This window comes from Eptesicus fuscus, chromosome 7, assembly GCF_027574615.1.
Source record: "Eptesicus fuscus isolate TK198812 chromosome 7, DD_ASM_mEF_20220401, whole genome shotgun sequence".
NCBI classification, from domain to species: Eukaryota; Metazoa; Chordata; class Mammalia; order Chiroptera; family Vespertilionidae; genus Eptesicus; species Eptesicus fuscus.
Genome location: NC_072479.1, coordinates 18813360 through 18836754, shown reverse-complemented (window position 1 = coordinate 18836754; position 23395 = coordinate 18813360). Strand labels below are relative to the sequence as shown.

Sequence of the window (23395 nt, the reverse complement as noted above, 5' to 3'; positions counted from 1 at the left end):
GGCTGAGTACTAGGAAATTGGTATGGAAGCATATCCTAACCGGGACCATTTGGAAAATTTCAGTGTGCCCTCTTATTCATCTACCATCTTCCTCCATCTCTTCCAAAACTAGCAATGATGTGATCACTAACATTTTAATATTATTCTTAGTAGTGACTAAAACATGAAGATTGAGATCATGACAGGTGTGGCAGAAGGAGGATTCTAAGTATATTTGTGAGAGATAGCAAGTGTGCAGTAAATGACAGGAAGTTTTTAAACCACATACGCTTAAGGCAATGTGTGTACATCATGGTACTATTTTGTTTTTGTTCAAGCAACTATTTTGTGGTTTAAGTGAGTCAGTGAAACAAGTAGGTTTGTAAAAGACAACTTTCTTAACGGAACTAGCAGGTTGTTACAGAAGAGTTTTTTTAAAATATTTTCTCTGTCTTTTCCTTTTCTGTGCGTGCCCACATTGTTCTACACATTTATATCCTGATACACAAGTACCTTTTTATTCTAAGACATTCCATTGTTTTCTTTACTGTGTTTGTTATATTATTATCTTTATATTCCCACAAAAACATTGTTTTTTGTACATATTTTATATGCATTTTAAAAAAATAAAAAATAGCCATTTTCTTAGTAAACATGGAAAGGGAGCCTTGGCCGGTGTGGCTTAGTTGGTTGGAGCTTTTACCTATACACCAAAAGGTCATGGCTTCAGTTCCCGGTCAGGGCACATACCTACGTTGCAAGTTCAGTCCCAATTAGGGCATGTATGAGAGGCAACCAGTGAATGTTTCTCTCTCACATCATTCTCTCTCTCTCTCTCTCTCCCCCCCCCCCTCTCTCTCTCTCCCTCTCTCTCTCTCTCTCTCTCTCTCTCTCTCTCTCTCTCTCTCTCTCTCTCTCTCCTCTCTTTAAGAAAAAAAAAGCATGGAAAGAAAAATGGACTATGAACTGTTCTCTCTTGTTTACTGAATAGGAATTCTGTTTGTTCACACCTTATGTGAACAAAGTTAGAGTCCTTAATTATTGTGTGTTTTTTTGTTTTGTTTTCTGTGCTATGATCAGATATGTATTCAGAGCCTATCAATTACATGGCTCTGTATGAGAAACTGACTATTACATTAAATATGGATTCTGGCAACACAGAGCCTTCCTTCTCTTTGTGCCTCTCTCTCCCTCTGTCCATTCATAAAATATATGTGTTTACAAGGTATGATGTTATAAATCAATTCATTAAAGTAGTTCCTAGGTAAAATATTTAGTTATTTTTATTCAGAACTTTCTTGAAACCATGATATTCCCTTGGTATGTGCAGTTTACTCATTTGAAGTTCTGACTCTTTTCAAGTGATTTTCTGATGCTGAAGGCCATTCCAAATAGTTTTGTATTTAATTGGAATCAATATACGGCTTCTTAAAAAGAGCTACTTTGAATGCTAATATTTGTTCTGCATTTTCTTGATTTCTGATAGTTCTTATAAAATTCATATGTATCTTCTATTAAAAATATGTGTATATGTAAAATAATTTGTATATAACCATAATAATGTGTGGTTAATTTTTTTCTCTCATTTTACTAACATGTATCCTTTTAAGTAATATCATGCCTTCTACTAAGAATAGCTATTGACTACCTGAAAAAAAATGCTCCATTTGAAACAGAATCTTACATATCTGTTTGAAATAAATTGTATATAATGTCAAATTATAAGTAACAAAGTGATTCCTGGTGCTACTAACCATTTGTTTATAGTTCTGAACAAGTTATATAAAAAACAGTGACTCAGATTCTAAAAATAAAGATGGCCACATGACAACTATCTAATGAAGTTACATTATGTGTTGTTAACTTAGTGCCTTGAACCTCTCAGATGAAAAATAGGGTATTGACAAATCTAATGTGGTTAAGATCAGAGGATTTGGGATCTGTATGTAGGTTCAATCCTGGTTCCACCACTTACCTGCGCATTCTTGGTTAAGTTAATTAACCTATGAAGCCTCTGTTTCCTCAAATATAAATGAAGTACTAAAAGTACTTAACTCATAACGTTGTGGTTATTGGCATTTTGTAAAAATTAAATGAGACCATCCATGTAAAGCAGGGGTGGGGAACCTTCTTTCTGCCAAGGGCCATTTGGGTATTTATAACGTCATTCATGGGCCATACAAAATTATAACTTAAAAATTAGCCTGCTCTATTTGGTTAAACATTTAATTAACTCACCCCTAATGCCTTGGCAAGGTCAGACCAAATGATTTTGTGGGCTTTGTGCGGCCTGTGGGCTAGATGTTCCCCATTCCTGATGTAAAGCATGCTTCAGAGTGCCTGGCACCTAGAGATTCCTAATAAATGTTTGCTGTCATGATTGCTTGAGAAATAGTAGTAGTAATGTGTTTTTATATGTTATGATATTCTTTCATGTTCCATTATCTTATCAATAGATTCTGGAAACCGAAATGGAGGAAGTGAAGATAAGTCTAAAAATGCTGATAGAAACTATTTAAATATTTTACCTGGTAAGTATTATTTCAAATAGCAATTTTCTTATCATACTAGTGACCCAGTGCACAAAATTCATGCACATTAAAAGGGAATTAATTAGAGGAAATATTTTAATATTGCTATTTGCCCTTTCTCTGTAATAGAAGTGTTAGAGATGAAAGAAAATTAGTAAAATGTATATGAAAATCTTCCTCCTGTCAGAGTCTGGGGCGTGCCACAGGAACCAGAGTCAAGTCCCCGCCCACCCACATGCGCCTCAAAATCACACGAGACCCTGACCCGGCTGGCCCCACCGCCATTGGGCTAGATCCAGACCCGGCCGGCCCCAACCCCGTCAAGCCTCGCCGGGTGGGGGGCACGGCCTCAGGTTGCCTGGCCCAGTGCCAGAGCGGGGGGCACGGCCTGAGGTCCCCTGTCAAGCCCCACCAGGCAGGTGGCACAGCAGCCTCAGGTCCCTGCTGATTGCTCGTTAAGGCTCATAACGGGAACTCAGCCTCCTCTGTGGACGCAGCCATCTTGTGTTACAGAATCCCTGCCTCCGCTGTGGGTGCAGCCATCTTGTTACGGTGTGATGGTCAATTTGCATATCCCCTCTTTATTAGATAGGAAACATTGAAATCAGTTTTGAAACATTAGTTCTTAGAGCATACTTCATAAAAAGTTTGTTAGTGTATCACTTTAAAACAGCATCATATCTATATAGTGTACTTTCACAGATGTTCTGCAACTTAAATCTTATAACTAGTACTGAGTTTTCTAGATCCGTATAAGAAAACTTGCTCAAGCAGTTGCATAAGCCTTATTGTTATTTGCTATTTTAGATTTCTTCTTTCATACATTGGTTTCTTAGTTTCTTTAATGAACCAAAAAATAATTTTACTCTGAAACATAAACAATGGTACATAGAAATGTAAACAGTTGAACTTGTAGAGAGAATGTGTGTCATCTGATTTAAAATCTTTCTATTTTCCCATCAACTTTTGTACTTTGCATTTCTTTCATTTCCTTATTATCTTGGGTATATCTATAATAATAGAAGCATAATATGCTAATTAAATCGGATGTCCTTCCGGACGATCTTCTGGATGAAGCTGGGACTGCTAGGGAAGCCTGGGTCCTGGGTGCTAGAGGGAAGCCGGTCCTGGCAGCTGGGGGAAGGAAGGCCTACTCTTGCATGAATTTCATGCATCAGGCCTCTAGTAGTATATAAACTGGAAATTCAGTCTCTTGGTCCTATCCCAGATTGAATTCACTCTGATGACCCTTAATAGTGTTTGTATGACAGGGCATAACAAGGAAGACCTATCTGTTTACTTTATAAGTGTAAAGTCTTTTAAACTAAATGGTATATTTTGCAGTTTCATAAATAGCCAAGGTTGTTTCTTCTTATTTCCTTCCCAGATTTTCTACATGTAGTTCACATTCCACTTAATCTAGGAAAATAGCATAACCATTTCTGGTATTATCTTGTCAGTCCCAGTCAGTTAACTTGTGGTCATCAGCTTCTGAATTTCCTTCCACCTTCAGATATCCTACCTTAGTGGATAATGTTAGAGGCCGGATTGCATCACTACTTTGTGGAACAGGAAACTGTCCTCCTCTCTATCTAAAAATACCTCCATTGAGACAGGAATCATTATATTTCTCTTCATAGATCCATAATTTAAATTATCCATGTTTTGTGGTTTTCTTAAAATGTACCAATCTTAATATCTCCGGAAGTACCATTGTCTGTTTTTGTGTTGTTGTTTTTTTTTTTAATTTAACTGGTTTTTTTTTTGTTGTTAATCCTCACCGGAGGATATTTTTTCCATTGATTTTTAGAGAGAGTGGAAGGGAAGAGGGAGAGAGGGAGGGAAAGAGACAGAGAGAGAGAGAAACATCAATGTGAGTGAGACACACCGATTGGCTGCCTCCTGCACACGCCCCAACCGGAGCTGGGAATGAAACCCACAACTGAGGTATGTGCCCTTGACTGAGAATCAAACCTGCAAACCTTCTGTCTGTGGGCCAGTACTCTAACCACTGAGAAAACCCAGCCAGGGCAAAAACTTAACTCTGTTGCTATGTTTATTTACTTCCTTGTTCCTCTTTGGAAAAAGCCTATAGATTAGTATCTTGTTATCACCACCAAATCAGGAAACTATGCCATTAAGTCTGCATTAAAAAAGGAATATTAAGCTCTTCAACTAGATATGCAGGTAGCATCTGAATTTCTATTTAGTTAAAGAATGCCTACACAGCTAAGAAGTAAACAGAGAAAAAAGATCCAAATCACAAAAGCTTTACATTTTTTAAGTTGCAAAGAAAAAATATTTTATTCATATAATTTTTAACTAATAGTTTTGCTTTATCATTTGCTTTAAAATAATGTAAGTATTTATAGTCTATATCATCTAATTCTCACAACTACTTTGCAAGAAAAACAGTCCAGCATTATTTTTTCCATTTTATACATGATGTATGAAGGATCTATAAGTTGAATTGATTTACCCCAAGATCACTCAGCCAATAAGTGCTAGAGGCAGATCTTCTTAATGCCCAATCTAGTCCTTTTTCTACAATATTATATTGCTGTGATTACTCCTGCCAGCTCCACAACCCCCATTTTACTAATGGGTAAAATGAAGCCCAGTGACAGGGGTTCTAAGGTCACCCGAAGCAATGTGGGGGTTAGGAGAGACTGCTCACTAAGTCATCTGCCTCACTGCTGGACCATGGCCATATTTACTGCTAAGACCTCCATCACCTAATGATCAGAGGAGTTTAGGAGGCAGTGCATTTCATTGGGCCCAGAAGTATATGGTCTCAGAGAGAGTCGTCCAGGTTTCTAATAAGCTACCTGTGCCTTTTATTGCCTTCCAGAAAATTGTGACAAAACTATTTTTCATCAGATAATTTTTTAAACTTTTTATTTGACTAGTTTATTTTCATGTTTATGTCTCTGCTTTTTTTTTTTTTCTTTAATTCCTTTTTCTGCTTATCTAATTCTTTTATCTTAAGTTAAAAAGAAAAATACCTCCTGGGGCCTGTCAGTGGCATTCATTGATATAATTCATGTACTCTGGTAACTAGAAATGGTTAAACATTGTGCTGAAGTACATTAAGTACCTTTAACTATACTATTTGTTAATAAGTACGTATAAGTAAAATCCTGAGATAATGACTTTGTAGCCAAGGTAAGAAGACTGTGTCGGGGCAGGGGCTAGTGATAGGAGAATACTTCTTAGAAGAGCACAGCTTTCCTAGAAGGACATACCAGAATTTCCAGGCAACAATGTGTATTTTTTAAAACATATTCTTTATGTTTTATATTTTATTTCTTTATATGACAGAAACTGTAGAATACAAAAGCTGATGAGATTTTATATTCTGTAGCTAATATGGCTACATAGAAAATGGAATGATTGTAGGAAGCATGGATTTTAAGTTTCGATGAGCACTGCTCTAAAATTCAGTCTAAGACATTTGTTCATTCATTCATTCAACAAATATTTATTAACTACCTTCTATGTACCAGGTACTCTTCTGTGTGCTAGAGATAGAACATTAAACAAGATAGACAAAATTCCTAGTTATGGAGTGTAAACAAATGGTCTCTTTAAAATAATCTCATAAACAATGAAGAATTTCATTGCCAGGAATAGAATAAAACGTAACAACGTGAAAGAGAAGTGAGAGGTGAGGAAGTACTCCAGCCCCTGGAACAGTCAAGGAAGACCTCTCTAAGGAGGTGGCTTTTGATCTGAGACATGATTAATGAAAAGTCAGCCGTACAAAAATCTGGGGGAAACCTTTCACAAAGCAGCCGGAATTGGAAACAAGCTATACATGTTTGCAGAACTGAACAAAAGCCAGTGTGGCTGGGCAGGAAGAGAAAGGTTGAGACAAGAGGATGTCAGACAGATAGGCAGTGTTCAAATCATATAGGCCTTGCAGATCACAGTAAAGCATTTGGACTTTTTTCTGAATGTGGTGTGAGCCTGTTGGGTGATTTTACGTAGGGGGTTGATATAATTTGATTTACATATAAATCATTTGCCTGCACTATGGGCAACAATGGAAACAGAGAGATTCATTAAGAGGCTATTACAAAAACCTAGGTGAGAGGTGATGGTAACATGAACTAGGGTGATAGCAGTAAAAATGGAGTGCTCATATTTGAGGTATTTTTTGGAGATGTTACTGAAAATAGTTGGTGGTAAATTGGATTGGGGATTGGGCAGACACATTGAGAGAAAAAAAGTAATGAAAGGCAACTTCTGTGTTTCTGTCCTGAGCACATAACTGGACAGAAATTAGACCCATAAATTGAAATGGAAAAGAGCAGATTTAGGGTGTGGGGATGACAGGTAGTCAAGTAACCTGTTTTTACATGTTAAGTTTGAGTTAAGTGGGACACTTTGAGCATTGATATCAACATAGAGATGATGAATACTCATTTGATTTACTTACTACTTGGTGGTTACTTCATAACCAATTTATGAACCTAATGCAAGAGTGGCTATTGCTTATTTTTTCATCACTTTCTCTCCAAGAATTTATATGCAGTAATCATAATTGCTTCCGGAACCCAACATAGGTTCCTGATTCACCTCTACTAGTTTGGTACATTGATTGCCCATTCCAGCTCTTTGTGCTCTCCATTGATGGCGGTGATTTAGCCACTTGAAAATCATGATTGTATTTGTTGTTCACAGGAGAATTTTACATTACACGGCATTCTAATCTCTCAGAAATCCATGTTGCTTTTCATCTTTGTGTGGATGACAATGTGAAATCTGGAAACATCACTGCTCGCGATCCTGCCATTATGGGGCTCCGAAACATACTCAAGGTTTGCTGCACCCATGACATCACAACAATAAGTATTCCTCTCTTGCTCGTGCATGATATGTCAGAGGTGAGCATATAGGAAAATGCTGTAATGTATGAATATATAACCCTCCATATTGTGTACTAATAATAATCACTTTACATTTTAAAAGCACTTTTTTTTTTTTTTTTTACTAATGGACATTTTTATCTCCTATCTGGTTAATAGAATTGAGTAGCATAAAATACAAAACAGTGAATAATTCTTAACCATTTATGTTCAGAGAATTATAGCATTATTCTATAGAAGGTAACTAGAAAATCAAAATAATCTTTAGATTTGGATAAGGCATATGCTCCTACTCCCCTTTTCTCCCTCCTCCCCCTTTTTCTCCTCCGTTTTTGTCTTAAAAATTATTTAGCATTAGATTTGCCTCCACATTTATATTTGGCTTAGGCTAACACTAAACTTAGTTTGCCTTCTCTGAGTCTGCACTAATAGGCAAGGGACAGAGATGCTAGATGACAGGAAGAAGCCAGCTTCATTTTAACATTTTGTCAAGGATGATCTTTGGATAATACAAGTAGTGACTTCTATAACTAAAACATGGTATAGTCATGCACTTATTTTATTAAATACTGTACTTTATATTTTACATTTTAAAAAATCTCTTTCCATGACTGTTTGCTTTCTCTCCTGCTCTCTTCCCTCACCCACATAAAAACTGGCTAGAGGGGCTAAGTTGTAGAAATAATGCAAGGACTAAAAATTAAATTTCAAATAGTCTGGAGGAACAAAGCAGCCTCAAAACAAATGGATGCAGGCAGGTCCTTCTGGGAGAGCCAGGGGTCAACCTGGTGATAAAGGGCCCATGTCAGCAACCTGGTGCCTGCCTGTCTTGAGGTGGCATTTTTAAAAAAAAAGTAAAATGGCTAATTGGTAAGTGCAGATTGTGAATGTCAGGAAGGAAGTTTGATCGTTGATTATTAGAAGTTATTTTCCAAAATAAAAGATGTGTGTTAATGCCATATGGTAAAGTGTGTAAAAGATTTTATGTTTTGCTTTTTAGAGTGACTGAGCCTCCATTTAGACTGATTATAAGAGACCTCATTTTTAAATGCAATACCCTATGTAAACACACACACACACAAATCATTGCCATATAAGGCAAGATGATTTTCCACTTATAGTCCATTTGTATTTTTACCAGACACATTATCATTTTGATTAAGAGAATTCTGGCTCCATACTGAAAGTTGCCTCATACTTCCTAACCTCTCATTCCGTTCACTTCTGTAGCCTGTCATACCTAATATGGTATCAGGGGAGATTGACATCAACACGTTTTCCCCCCACTGTAGCTTTATAAAGTCTTAGTTCCATCAGGAATTTTTTAGCCATTGTTAGGTTATCATCACTAATTAGTCCATATATAAAAGAGCTCTTGGGGAATAACAAAGAAAGTTCGTAATGAATTCCAGCCACAAGAAAACATTCAAACATTCCTGCAGCTGGGCTCCTGGTTAACCAGTTTATAAAAATGGTCATCTGTAGGTGGGAAACAACCTCAAAGCAGTGTTTCCAAAGTCACCAAGTTCGGATTTACCTCAGACATCTGATACTACCAGCATCCCCTCTCCCACAAGGTTACAAAAGTTACATGTTTTAAATCGGGACAGCCAGCTGCAGAACATTAAGTTTGTTTCCAAAGTGTCCATTTTAATTCACAAAAGTATATTGGGCCATGATCTTACCATTTGTTGTATTTAAACATCCATTCAGGTCAAGAAGTTTATTCTATAAATTCAGACAACACTACACAGGATATAGCGGTAATATTTGTCTTAGGTTTCCTGCATTTTCAGGTGTGGTTTTCTTCCTCTAACAGAATTGCTAGACACTCAGTTACCACATTTTAGTGTGTGTGTGATGATACTGTCTAGAACAGAGACTATAGACTATAGTAAACAAAAAGAGCTGTAGAAATTAATTGTAGTGTGTTGTGTGTTTTTTTAAGAAATGAAACAATAGTCTGTCGCTAAGAAGAAAAATATACTGATATTACTAGTTTTATCTGTGTAGATCTTTGTGATCTGAAGATACTGTCATCCTGGAGTCAATCTAACCTGATAGATGTGGAATGAACCTGCAAGTCAAGAATCCTACATTCCTGACTTTTTTTTTTTTTAATTGATTTCAGAAGGGAGAGATAGAAACATCAGTGATGAGAGAAAATCAATTATCAGCCGCCTCCTGCACTCCCCCTACTGGGGATCGAGCCCATAACCTGGGCTTGTGCCCTTGACCAGAATCAAACCTGGGACCTTTCAGTCAGCAGGCCGATGCTCTATCCACTGAGCAAACAGGCTAGGGCCCTGACTTTCTTTTATTTTTACTATTAACTTGTTGAATAATCTGGGATTTAGGGATTTTAGTTGTAATTATTGTGGTTGGTGAAGAGGTTGTTTGTTTTTAACTTTTTGTTAGAGTATAATGCACATACAGAAAAATACATATGTCAAAAATATATAGCTCAAATTTTCACAAACTGAACACCAATGTAACAAATACCCACATCATTGAACAGAGCATTACCAGCGCCCAGAAGCCACCCTCATGCTCTCTTCCAATCACGTAAACCACAATCCCCCCAAAAGGGTAAACACAGTTTTCACTTTGAAAAGCAGAAATTAGTTAGGTGTGTTTTTGTAGTTCATATAAGCAGAATGAATCATATAGTACATACTCCTTATCTGGTTTCTATCACCCAATCTTATGTTCATGAAATTTATTTATATTACCGCTTGTGGTTGTAGACTTCATTCTCATTGTTTATATGTCATTCCATTGTGAATTGTAAGCACAGAGCTGTTTTACTCTTTTGAGACATTTGGGTAGTTTCCAGGTTTTGATTATTATGACACATATGTTGCTATGAAAATTCTATACATACATGTTGGCATGTCTGTTGGGCATATACTTAGGGATGGAATTGTTAGGTTTCAGGGTGTGCCTATGTTCCACTTTGTTAGATACAATCAAATACGCCCTCAGAGTGGTTGTAATCTACCATTGCTTTTGAATATGAAAAGTGAGAAAGCCAGAGTAGTTCTCACCTTCTGATAATGACTGTGAAACAGATTAATACAATATTTTAGGTACCTCAGTGACACATACTTGGGAGTAAAGAATAGTTTTGCAATTTCCTTCCTGTTCAAAAACTCATAAAATAATTCTGATATCTAACTTCCAAGACATACAGTGAAGACCTGTATACCATCTAAATTGTAGTCACCTCTGCAGTTAGCCTTACCCTAATCAGAAGATTCAAGTTGAGTCATCAAGGTATGGCCATTAACTTTAGACAGTACTGTCTGCAGTTTAATTAGAATTGATATTTTAATTTCACAAGTTTAGGATTTATTCTGTGTGTTCAGTCCTCACTTATCATCTAAAGTATAGCCACAGGGCCCAATTTTCTGCCTCAGTTCCAAAGTCTGAAGTGTTTCACATGATCCGTTCAGCTTTTTCAATGTGTTTGTTTTTGTTCTTTAAATATATTTTTTACTAGAGGCCCAGTGCACGACATTTGTGCACGGGGGGGGGGGGGGGGGGGAGGTGGGGGGAGGTGTCCTTCAGCCTGGCCTATACCCTCTCTGATCTGGGACCCCTCGGGGGATGTCCGACTGCTGGTTTAGGCCCGATCCTGCAGGGGTTGGGCAGTCGGACATCCCTCTCACAATCTGGGACTGTTGGCTCCTAACCGCTTGCCTACCTGCCTGCCTGATTGCCCCTAACTGCTTCTGCCTGCCAGCCTTATAGCCCCCTAACTGCTCCCCTGCCAGCCTGATTGACGCCTAACTGCTCCCCTGCCGGCCCAATGGCCCACAACTGCCTTCCCCTGCTGGCCCAGTCACCCCTAACTGCCCTCCCCTGCTGGCCGATGGCCCACAACTTCCCTCTCCTGCTAGCCTGATTGCCCCCAACTGCCCTCCCCTACCATCTGGATCGCCCCCAACTACCCTCCCCTGCTGGCCCGATCGCCCCCAATGCCCTCCCCTGCTGGCCCGATCATCCCCAACTGCCCTCCCCTGCTGTGACCCGCCTCCTCCACTGGGACTGGCCTCCTCTGCACTGCGTGGTGCTGCGGGACCCCTAGGCCTCAAGGCGCAGAATAGCCACTGGGCCCTGCCTCCACTGTGCATGTGGCCATCTTGTGGTGGCGATCTTGTAGCGACCATCTTGTGACAGTGTCGCACGTGAGGGCCACCTAGGCTTTTATTAGTATAGATTGATTTCAGAGAGGAAGGGAGAGGGAGAGAGAGAGAAACATCAATGATGAGAGAGAATTATTGATCAGCTGCCTCCTGCACGCCCTCTACTGGGGATTGAGCCCAAAACCCAAGCATGTGCCCTTTACTAGAATCGAACCGGGGACCCTTCAGTACACAGGCCGACACTATCCACTGAGCCAAACCGGCTAGGGCATCAATGTATTTCTTTCACAGTGCGTTCTCACAGGTGTGACAGTAAGGTTGTCACTTTGCCATGATAAAAACTTTATATACTCTTACCTAGCCCACTATGTTGTATATCCCATCCTAGCTAATAAAATGGTTAATATGCAAAGTAACCATCACTCCATCACAAATATGGCGGTGCCCATAGCCACAAGATGGCGGCGCCCAGTTCTCTCAGCCCCGCCAGAGTCCCCCAGTCCCAGGGGGGCGGCTGCTGAGAGCGGGCAGCATGAGTGGCTTGGCGAAATGCTTGACACTGTGCATGTGTGTACTCCCATAAGGCACCGTTCCTTTTTGTGAACTTTGAATTGGAGAAGTATTATAAATATAATATAAATATCAGAAAATTTCACTAGTCATTTTCATAAGCTTCCAGAACTTTGGAAAAGAGGATTCTGTATATTTTAGCCCTCTCAGTAACTAGACCCCTTTTTACTTATCAATTTTAAAGTATCTTGGACACAAAAAGTAGTTTCCTATCCAAGTCTTTCTGTAAAGAAAGTCGCTTTCTTTTTAGATTTCCATAAATGAAACAGTGATTCGCTCAACCTGTTTCTGAGCATGTATTTGTTCAGTATTATAGAAGTATTGTAAAGGTAACAAAGATGACTAAAAAATGGTTCACACAACTTAAGAAAACATAAATCCCATCTCCCTACCTATTTCTCCTCCACACACACCCCTCCAAAAAAGACAGAGTAAAATGTGATTGTTGAGATAAAAGAAAAATCCGACACCATTCATAGCTGGGGAAATACTTTATGAAGGAGAAGGAAGTTAAGCTGGACATTGGAGAATGAAGATCAGATTTCAACAGATGGAAATAACAGGAAGGGCATTCTAGGTGGAAGAAGTGCTTGCAGCAGAGTGTGAGGAGGTGGGCGACAGCATTACAGATCATATTCAGGCAAAGGTGGGCAGATGTGCATGAGTGAACCCATTTTTAAATTTAAAAGTCTAGAAGCTGCAGTAGTTTTGGTCCTAATGTAAATAGCCTTGAATACTAAAATAAAGTCTTAGATATTATTCATGAGACAATAGGAGGCAATTATAAGTTATTAAACAGGAATATAATATGATCACAAATGTACTTAAATTAGCCAAATCAGTGTTTTGAAGGGGGGTTGGAGTCCAGGAAACCAGGTAGGGAGTCATAGCAGTAAGTAGGCATGAGGTCCAAAGACCTTGAGAGTTTGGTCAAGAACTAGGATAATTGAGGGACACATCAGCCCCCAAGAGGGGTTGGCAAGTTTCATGAAAAAAGGAAGTGGCCATTAATGGGAATTATGCCAGAAAGGTCAATCAGAATAAGACTGAGAAAAGTTTTGGTAATAATAATTGAATTACAACTCAACATCTAAAGTAAAGATCCATGAGTCCATACTGATTAAACATGATTGGTTAAAAAAAGGGGGGGGGAGGGGGCAAGGGAAAAAGGAAGGGGTGGGGGGAGGGAAGGAGAGGGTAAAGGAGGGAGGGGAGAAGAGTAACTAAGTCTCCCGTGCAGAAGGCCAAATAATTTATGTACATACCCCATCCTTAAGGAGGGGCACAACAATATCTCCACCTTTTAAGTGTTTGCTGCACACAGTGGATGACTTCTTTCCAAAGAGTCCAGTGTGGACAGTTCGGGGGAAGGGATAAATTTACAATGGAGAAACATAAAAAACACTACTTGCACCAGGTGATCCAGGTCAATATCAACAGTCATAAATCATGTTGACAGTATGTACCCTTGTTATGCGATGAAAATGACATGTTAGCACTTCTTACCAAAAGCCATAGCTCAAGTCTAGTAATCACAAAACCACCAGACAAACTCCAAGATAAGGCATCCTACAAAATCTTTGACCAGTTTTCCTCAAAACTCATCAAAAACAAGGAAAGTGAGAAACTCACAGGCAGGGGAAGCCTAAGGTGACATAATGACCCAATATAGTATCCTGGATATGATCCTGGAACAGAAAAAGTCATTAGGTAAAAAGGAAGGAAATCTGCATAAACTGTGGATTTTAGTTTATAGTAATGTATAATATAGTAATGTAGCGATAGTGTTTTGGGGGGGTGTTATAGAATGATTTCTTTATTGTACCACTGCATTTACAAAGAAAACAGACAATGCACTCAGAATAAAAATGTATTTGGGGTTTTGTTTTTATTGGCAGCGACTAGAAACCCTTTAGTGAGATCATGACAATATGACAATCCTACCTAATAATAGACAAATATGCAAATTGACCGTATCTTCGCTATGCCCGTGATTGGCCAGGAGGCGCGGGGGGGGCGGGACTTGGGGTGGCCGGGGTGGCCGATTGGGCTGGCGGGACGCTGAGCTCGCATCGCCAGCAGCGGCTCGAGCTCAGCGTCTGCGCCATGGCTGTGCTGCGGCATAGAAGAGGCCTCCTGGGCAGCGAACCCACGTCCTACTTGGGACCATCAAAAGCATGGGAGCTGGGTGCCTGTCCACTCTTGCACCAGTCCTTTCAGAAGCCTCCCCCGCCCTGGAGGCTTCTGAAAGACCTGGTGCACCAGTGGACAGGCACCCAGCTCCCCCGTGATGGAAAGCAAAAGCGTGTAGGGGACCCTACACGTGCATGATTCAATCATGCACTGGGCCTCTAGTATTATTATATTCAGTAAAGAAACATGGGGCAATTGCAAGATCAAATTCTACAGCTGCTGCTTTCTATGGCTTTCAATTCATCTGGCTCCTGAAATGATGGGGAGACAGCCTTTATTTGTTGGAAAACATTTCCTAAATGAAGTTATAGGTTCTTTTTTTTTTTTTTCTTTTTTTCATGTCAGTTGCTAAAATGAGGTCTTCTGTTTGTTTGTGTATATGTTGATTATTTCACTTTAATATCATGACCAGAATTTCTGTAATTTCATAAACTACTAGAGGCCTGGTGCACGAAATTCGTGCACTGGGGGGGGGGTGTCCCTCAGCCCAGCCTGCCCCCTCTCACAGACTGGGAGCCCTCAGGGGATGTCCTACTGAGGGCTTAGACCCGCTCCCCATGGGGAACGGGCCTAAGCCGCAGTCTGGCCTCCCTCTGCTGGAGGTGACCAGGCTGATCAGGAGAAGGCGCCAGCCCTATCACCCTGCTGCTGCCACTGTCACAGCTGCCAAGGTGTTTTCATCAACACGGACTCCAGTCCCTTCACCATGAAAAACTGACAACTTTCTTTAGGCATTTTCAAGATGTGTCTTTCGCCGAGACCGGTTTGGCTCAGTGGATAGAGCGTCGGCCTGCGGACTGGAAGGTCCCGGGTTCGATTCCGGTCAAGGGCATGTACCTTGGTTGCGGGCACATCCCTGGTGGGGGGTGTGCAGGAGGCAGCTGGTTGGTGTTTCTCTCTCATCGACGTTTCTGGCTCTCTGTCCCTCTCCCTTCCTCTCTGTAAAGAATCAATAAAAAATGTTTAGAAAAAAAAAAAAAAAAAGATGTGTCTTTCATAGGATATGACATTTCTTTCTTTCTTTCTTTCTTTCTTTCTTTCTGTCTTTCTTTCTTTCTTTCTTTCTTTCTTTCTTTCTTTCTTTCTTTCTTCCTTCCTTTCTTTCTTTCTTTCTTTTTCTTTCTTTCTTTTCCTCTCACCTGAGGATATGTTTCCATTGATTTTTAGAGAGCTTGGAAGAGAGAGGGAAAGACAGAGAGAAACATCAATGTGAGAGGGACACTTCGATTGGTTGCCTCCTGCATAAGCCCTGACCTGGGCCCGGGCCAGGGCAGAGCCTGCAACCTAGGTACATGCCCTTGATCAGAATTAAACCCGGACCCTGCGGTCGGCAGGCCGAGGCTCTATCCACTGAGCCAAACTGGCTAGGGTAGGATATGACATTTCTTAGCCCTCCAGCAGCGGACCTTAGTTTTTTCCTCCAGGAGTGAGGTGGAAAAACCCTAGATCACCTTCTTGGATTCTTATTACCCAAGTTACCAAGAACACTGAGTGGCAGCTTACAGGGAGCTTAGCCAATGAGCCGTCAGAAAAGGTGTTTCCTCTGCAGCTCATGCACAGAGGACCCCCTGCATTGACTGCTGGGATGGGAGTGTGCCCCAAGCCCCATGGAGCCCAGCGGCCCTGTGTTCTGTCTGTTGGGCTTCTGTCCTCTGGGCCATGGGCATGCCCCGAGCCATGTGGCAGGAGCCGCCTGGGGAACACCCCAGCCCAGCAGCCCTGCATTCTATCCGCTGGACTTCTGTCCACTGTGCTGGGAACGTGCCCCGAGTAGTGTGGCGGCAGCTTGGGGCACGCCCCCAGCCCAGTGGCCCCACATTCTGTCCACTGGGCTTATGTCTGGTGGGCTGGAGGCATACCCCGAGCCGCATGGCGGTGGCCACTGGGTGCATGCCCCCGGCCCAGCGGCCCCGCGTTCTGTCCGCTGGGCTGGGGGTGTGCCCCGAGCTGCGTGGCAGCCGCTGGCAGCCCCATGTTGTGTCCACTGGGCCGGGGGCATGCCCCGGGCCACCGCCCTGGCCCAGCAGCCCCACGTGTGTCCACTGGGCTGGGGGCATGCCCCGAGCTGCGCGGCAGCAGCTCGGAGCACGCCCCCAGCCCAGCAGCCCCGTCTTGTGTCTACAGCCCTCCCTCCGCGGCCTCGGTGCTATGGGCGCTGCCATCTTTGTCATGGAGTGATGGTTAATTTGCATATTACCCTTTTATTAGATAGGATTATTTCACAGTGTAGAAAAGAATTCAGTTGTAGTAACCCATGTATATGTATGTATAGTGTCCCAAAAATATATACACATATTTTGAATAATTATAAAGGCAGTGTTTATTAAAATACATTTCATTTTCAAAATTGAGCTATCAGCTGTTAAAATGTGTATACATTTTTTGGGACATCTTGTCCCATAAACCCAAAGTGAATTAGAATTGCTAAAGAATTTTCCCTGCAGTTTTTTGGTATAATCTGTTCTCTTTATTCTTGATAGGTAGCTAAACGGCCTCACTCTTAGTAATATATTAGTTAATAGTAATGAGTGTGGGAGTTAATAGTAGGGGAAACTGGGTGTGAGAGTATAGGGAAATTCTCTGTACCATTTTCATAATTTTTTTGTAAACCTAAAACTTTCAAAAAATAAAGTCTCATTTTAAAAAACTATCAGGGTAATGCCATTTTGGATCTATTAAATTAGTAATAATGTCAAATAATATTTTAAGTAATATTTAAATATCCAGGTGCTAGTGAACATATGGTGAAATTGGATGGTGCATACATTGCTAATGGCTAATGTAAATTAATATAACTTTTAGGGGAAGGACCTAAATTTTATAAGTATACCAAGAAATTATTAAAAAACAAGATATAGAGCCCTAGCCAGGCAGCTCAGTTGATTAGAACATAGTCCCAATACACTAAGGTTTTGAGTTTGATCCCTGGTCAGGGCACATACAAGAATCAAACAATGAATCTATACTAATAAAAGAGTAATATGCTAATTAGACCAGGAGACCTTCCAGACGTCCTTCTGGACAAAGCCATGGTGGCGGGGCCAAGGCAGAGGCCGTTAGGGGCGACCAGGCCAGCAAGGGGGGGGACAGTTGGGGGCAAGCAGGCTGTCAGGCAGAGTGGTTAGGGATGATCAGGCAGGCAGGCAGGTGAACTGTTAGGAGCTAGTGGTTCCGGATTGCGAGAGGGATGTCCAACTGCTGGTTTAAACAGTTGGCCATCCACTGAGGGGTCCCAGATTGGAGAGGTTGCAGGCCAAGCTGAGGGACAATCCCCCCCATTCACAAATTTTGTGCACCATGCCACTAGTCCTATATAATCCTATATAATAAAAGCCTAATATGCTAAGTATCTGGTCGTCTGGTTGGCCATTCAACCAATCAAAATGTAATATGCTAATGATATGCTAAGGCCACTCAACCGCTCACTATGATGTGCACTGACCACCAGGGGGCAGAGATTTGACCAGTTGCTATGACATGCACTGACCACCAGGGGGAAGATGCTCCGACCAGTAGGTTAGCTTGCTGCTGGGGTTGGGCTGATCAGGATGGGCCGAACACACCCTGGAGCCCTCCCGTGGTCCCTTCCCAGCTGCCAACCTCCTGTGTCCCTCCCCAGCCCCAGTCATGCACCAGTGGGGTCCCTCAGCCTGGCCTGAGACCTCTAGCAGTCCGGGACCCCTTAGGGGATGTCAGAGAGCCGGTTTCAGCCTGATCCCGCAGGCCAGGCTGAGGGACCCCACTGGTGCATGAATTCGTGCATTGGGTCTCTAGTAAATGAATAAGTGGAACAATAAGTCTCTCTGTCTCCCCCTTCCTCTCTCTCTCTCAAGTCAATCAATAAATTTTTTAAAAATACAGATAGATAAATAGATATAGATATATATACTCACACATATGCATAAATACATTCACTGCAATGTTATTTAAAAATGGAAATCTAGCTATAAGGGGCTGTTTAAATAAATTATGATACATTAGTTCAATAAAACAACAGTTTTTAAAATATGTTCTGAAGATTCCCCCAGAATCCTAGCCCTTTCTGTTTGGGGCGGGGGGGTGGGGGCGTTCAGCAAGATATTTATTAGTTTTAGTTCCTAATGCAATAAATACATATAGTACGTATAGTATGTACGTATAGTACAGCAAATGGAAGAAGTCATGTGCCTAAAACACACACACACACAGAAGTCCAGCTGAAATTAACTAATAGTTACCTGAATTTGTTCACAAACTGGATGAGCAACATTATAGATAAATTAATATCTGCGTATGTATTTTTTAGAGTTCTTTAGAAACAAGGTTTGTTTCTGTTTCTAGGAAATGACTATACCGTGGTGCTTAAGGAGAGCAGAACTTGTGTTTAAGTGCGTCAAAGGTGAGCATAACTTTGTATTTAACAACGACCTATATTTCTTTCTCCCAAATACTCAAAAATAGAGGAACCCAGGAGAAAAAATGTAAACGTTACTCATCATCAGGTGCCTCAGTTAAATGGTTTATCGAGCAAATATTTCATAGCAGACGTTTTTTACTTATCCTTTCCTAGACACAAATATTCAGCCCTCTTCAAATACAAGATATTTTGATATTATTTATATTTTGCTCTGATTATAGCTTGTTCTTTATTGTCTTTTATTCTTTGAAAAAATAGAGCCATATGTTTAGCCTTCGCTAACCTATTTTGCCTTTATTGTATGGAGACTGAATAGTACTTGAGAAATCATAAGTAAGTGTGTTGACAAAGCGACGTGAAACATGTCTGGCATGGCGAATTCAGGTTGCAGATGTTTATCTGCCCTGTAGGCTGAGCCTCTCTTACAGTAAATGATTATCTAAAAAGTCAAGACATGAAGCCCCACAATGAAAATTCAATTTATTTCGATAAAGGGCTGCATAGGCTTGAAGCCGAACTCATAATTCAGCAAAGTCTATTGTTCTGTTTTAGGTTTCATGATGGAAATGGCTTCATGGGATGGAGGAATTTCTAGGACAGTGCAATTTCTGGTTCCACAGGTGTGTTATCTTACTATGTCTCACCCCCATTTAATCTCTGTTACAGTATTTTTCCCAGATATAGTGAGCATACTGCCCTAACTCAATATAACATAACAAAATGCTAACAGCTTCCTCTTTTTTAAGTGTTTGGCAGTTAGTTTATTGTCAATGATGTTAGCATCTACCACTCGGGATCTTTTTATTTAACCCCAAAACCAAACTTAACTCATTTACCCTTTTCCCCCACATATATGTTATATAGATTTTGAAGAGCTCATAGATAAGAGCATCAGCAGAGAGTGGCTCTGTATTCTGTATGGCCCTTAGCGAATCAGTGGCATTTTTATAATCGATTACACTAGTGTTATCTAGGGTCTTCCTGGTAATCAGACCTTATTTGATAGGAACAACATACATTCTTAGAGGATGGAGCGAGGAAAACACCCCAGTCCTTAACTGCGCAGTTAAATCAGTCATGAAAGATAATTTTTACATATTGCACTCCATGTCTAGAACTAGTTCCATAATTTAAAATATTTTAAATGTTTAAAAAATCAGTTATGATTTAACAAATACAAACTTTTTTTTTAACCTCTTACAGAGTATTTCTGAAGAAATGTTTTACCAACTTAGTAACATGCTTCCCCAGATCTTCCGAGTATCATCAACACTTACTCTGACATCCAAGCACTAAACCCTTATATATCACCATGCTGGCAGAAGAGGATTGTTAAACTCTCCAGGAACTTGAGCTCTGCTGGGATTCTGTCAAGCAAAGATGCCCAGAAAGAGAACTTGCGACCCAAGCCACAAATCAAATCATGATAGATGTCTGTTAAACATTCCAAAGACTCATCTACCGTACAGGCTGATGATCAGTCCCTGATGTATACATTTATTGTTAAAGTCTCTATGAAAAAAAATGTCTTTCCCTATTGTCATATCCTATCTGTGAATATTTGTAGGTTTAAACTTCCTACAGGGTTATATCTCATGCAAGGACACTTGATGTAGGAGAGTGTTCACTGCATTTTCATAAAGACATTTGTCTTTTCCCAAAGGTATGAATCATATCAGGTACAAGACTTAATTAAGCATGCAAATAAAATCTTTCCTCTATCTTATTTGCCAAGTGAAAATTAAAAAGCACTGAAATATACATTGCACGTTTGGATGTCTTGTGAAAATCTTTTTTTGTAGAAACACAATATATGAGACATATACTTTTTAAAATTCTTCTATTTCAAAAACTTGTTTTTAATGTACTCTTACTAAGGCTTTATAAGTTCATAGTCAGAAAAAGATACTGGATTCTTTTCCTCTGTCTCATCTTCCTTATGTGACTTGCCCTTGTCTGTTAATAACATTTCGTGGGCTGGGAAAATAGTGTGCTTATTTGCAAGCCCAGTAGAAAGTTAGTCTAAACCAACACCTGGCAGTATTGTAGTGCCCATCAGTACTGTGACAGTCAGACAATGAGGATCATTTTTATTTCTCCATCCTGTTGTCTGCATTCTCAGCTTCTTTAACCATTCTTCTACTTGCAGTTTTTTGCTGATAACGATGTCCCCATTTCTGTCTCTGCTCTGTTTCCTCTCCTTTTCCATGGTTTTTCTTTGTAGAAATACTTTTTCAAGTGCTGCATATCGCTCATGTATCCCATCTGTAACATTTGCAATGAGTACTGACTACATTGACTAAAGGCATTTACAAAAGCAATAGTTTTGTCAAATTCAAACTATGGATGTTGTAACTGGCCAATGGAATGATATGGAGGAGCTTTGACATGGTATATTTTTATTCCAAGAGACAAAAAGCACTTGATTAGTATGCCTAAATATAATAACTTGGAGAAAATCTTGGCATGCAAAATGCTTCCCCACACCATGGAATGTGTCTTGATTTTCTACTCAAGGAAATGACTGTCCAAGTAACCACACTAAGGAGTTTATCCACTCCAGACTGTGTCCATTACAAACTAACACTTTCCAAATCCTTTTTCAAGGAACTTGGTGATCCCACCAAGAAAAGGGTAGGTAGGTATTTTACCCGTAGAGCAAGAAACTGTCTTCCAGACACTACTGTTACCATTAAGACAGATTCTAATGCAAAGCACAGTAGACAGAGGTAGAAATTAGGGGTGTGCTCGAGCAGTGTCAGAGACTGTATGAGTTCATAATGTGACAGGTCAGGTTGGAGGTGGGTATAGGAGGGCCAGTCAATAAAAGGCATTCAAAAAGAGGCATTGAGACTGCACAGAATTTCTGTAAGTGTGTAGCCAACATCTTAAAGGGTGCATCCAGGGTCAGGGTGTGGGAGTGAGGGTTCATTCGCAGAAACTTGGTGAATGCAGCTGCCCAACCCTTCCTTTGTCTCATCAGGGCTGTTTTATTAAATTATAAAGTGGTAGCTTTCACTCCAGGGCAATTTAAAGTTTCTATTTGGCCTGTGAAATGAAGATGAATTTAAGTATTCATTATTCACGTGGCAAGATTAGAATAATATTTATGATGTTACATCACTGATATGAAGACACACCAAACACTAAATTAGCAACATTATATAATGTAAGTCTCTATTCACATTTAAATAGTGGGGGTTTTAGAGGAAGTCTGGAGTTCTGTATTTGGACTGGGAAAGATGAGATTATGGCCTGAGTTCTAGAGGGCTGCTTAGAAGGAAGTGGTTCCGGAACTTCATGACTGATCTGAAGAAGGAGCTTTAGTAGGCGGAGACTAGAAGGGCCATTCTAGGTATGAGGAGTAGAAATAGAATGAAGGGAGGCAGTGATACATGGTCTGATGTTGAGAGAAGCTGACCACAGGAGCCTTTAGGGGGTGGGGTGGAGGGCCTGGGCCTTAGCACTAATAATGGTGAAGTCTCTCAGCGAGCATGAATTTTTCTATTTGTATAAACAATTAAATATTCCCAGAACAATGACAGTCTGGTCCTCAAAGCCTTTAAAATATGTTCGGGGAGTCAAGTGGGAGCATTGATCCTGAGGTCTCATTCTGCTGCTCTTTCCCCCTCCCCCCATTTCTGTTCTCAAAGCACAAAACCAAGCAAGGCTGTAACCTTGCCATTGATCAATAAGTGTGGTACCAGCTGTGCTCAGCATGGCACTATGACTGGAATGGAAGAAATGCATGAAAAAGAATTTCAACAGAAACAACTTGCCTGGGGGTTGGCAGATCTCTGCTCTCTTTTGTGTCACTTCAGTTGGGTCCTGGCTAATTCTCAGAGGAAGAAAAAGATGGTCCACAAAGGAAATGAATTTACAGAAACATGCCTGCGCTAGAGGCCTTCAGAATCAGCAGAGCTGTGTTGGAAGAATGGACAAAGATAAAGAGTGAATCCTCAGGGCAATTTTTAGTTTCTAGCTGAAAACAATTGCTTTTCTCTTATTTAGTTTTCCCTTTTAAATGAGATTGGACTGCTTTGCTCAAAGGAAATTGTGGCACTGTAAAAATCATTATAATAAAAAATAATTACAACTATTTAAATGAAATACCATGTATTTAGAATCACTTAGATAAATGCTTTTCTATCCTTTAACCATCAAAGAACATTTCCATTATCTATCTCATGTTTTCCTGAAATATTTTGAAAAGTTATTAAACAACTGAAACAATTGAACAATCATTTAAGCAATGGTCTGCTTTTTTGTTAAAGACATGTCTGTGGAGCTGAGTGATAGATGGTATTAGCAGCAGTACATAGTATCACATAGAATTATCATTGTAGGATTCTGGGCAAATTTATAAAAAGAAAACCTTGCCATTTTGTTTAACCTGTGAGGTCTCATCCTAATGAAATGTATTTCTGGAAAGACTTTTAAAACAGCTCAATGACATACTTCAGACTCCTTTTAAGGACCATTAGGAACCTCAAGCTGGGGACCACAACTTTAGAAATATTTATGTGAGAGCACATTACGAAGGAAGGGCCGAGATAAGGACAATATAAGTAGCAGGTTGACCCTGAGGGATCCCATTCAATAAACAGCAAGTGTTTGCCAAGTTTCTTCCAAGATTCGGACTCTGGAAACCTATACAAAGGTGATGCTACTTTAGGAACTATTTGATTAAAGAAAGAATACTTGACA

The 23395-nt window shown here is 40.3% G+C and overlaps 1 protein-coding gene across 3 annotated transcripts in view; it reads left to right on the top strand.

Moving 5' to 3' along the window:
- The window catches only part of C7H12orf4 (chromosome 7 C12orf4 homolog), a 62912-nt gene extending 40032 nt beyond the window's left edge, over positions 1 to 22880 (top strand). For all 3 annotated transcript variants that reach the window (XM_028148534.2, XM_008143747.3, XM_028148533.2), the window contains 5 exons: positions 2436 to 2510; positions 7197 to 7399; positions 18613 to 18670; positions 19241 to 19308; positions 19892 to 22880. In XM_028148534.2, coding sequence (XP_028004335.1) covers positions 2436 to 2510; positions 7197 to 7399; positions 18613 to 18670; positions 19241 to 19308; positions 19892 to 19984 — 497 coding nt within the window. In that variant the 3' untranslated portion in view covers positions 19985 to 22880. The remainder of the gene's footprint in view (positions 1 to 2435; positions 2511 to 7196; positions 7400 to 18612; positions 18671 to 19240; positions 19309 to 19891) is intronic.
- Positions 22881 to 23395: the final 515 nt, after the last annotated feature.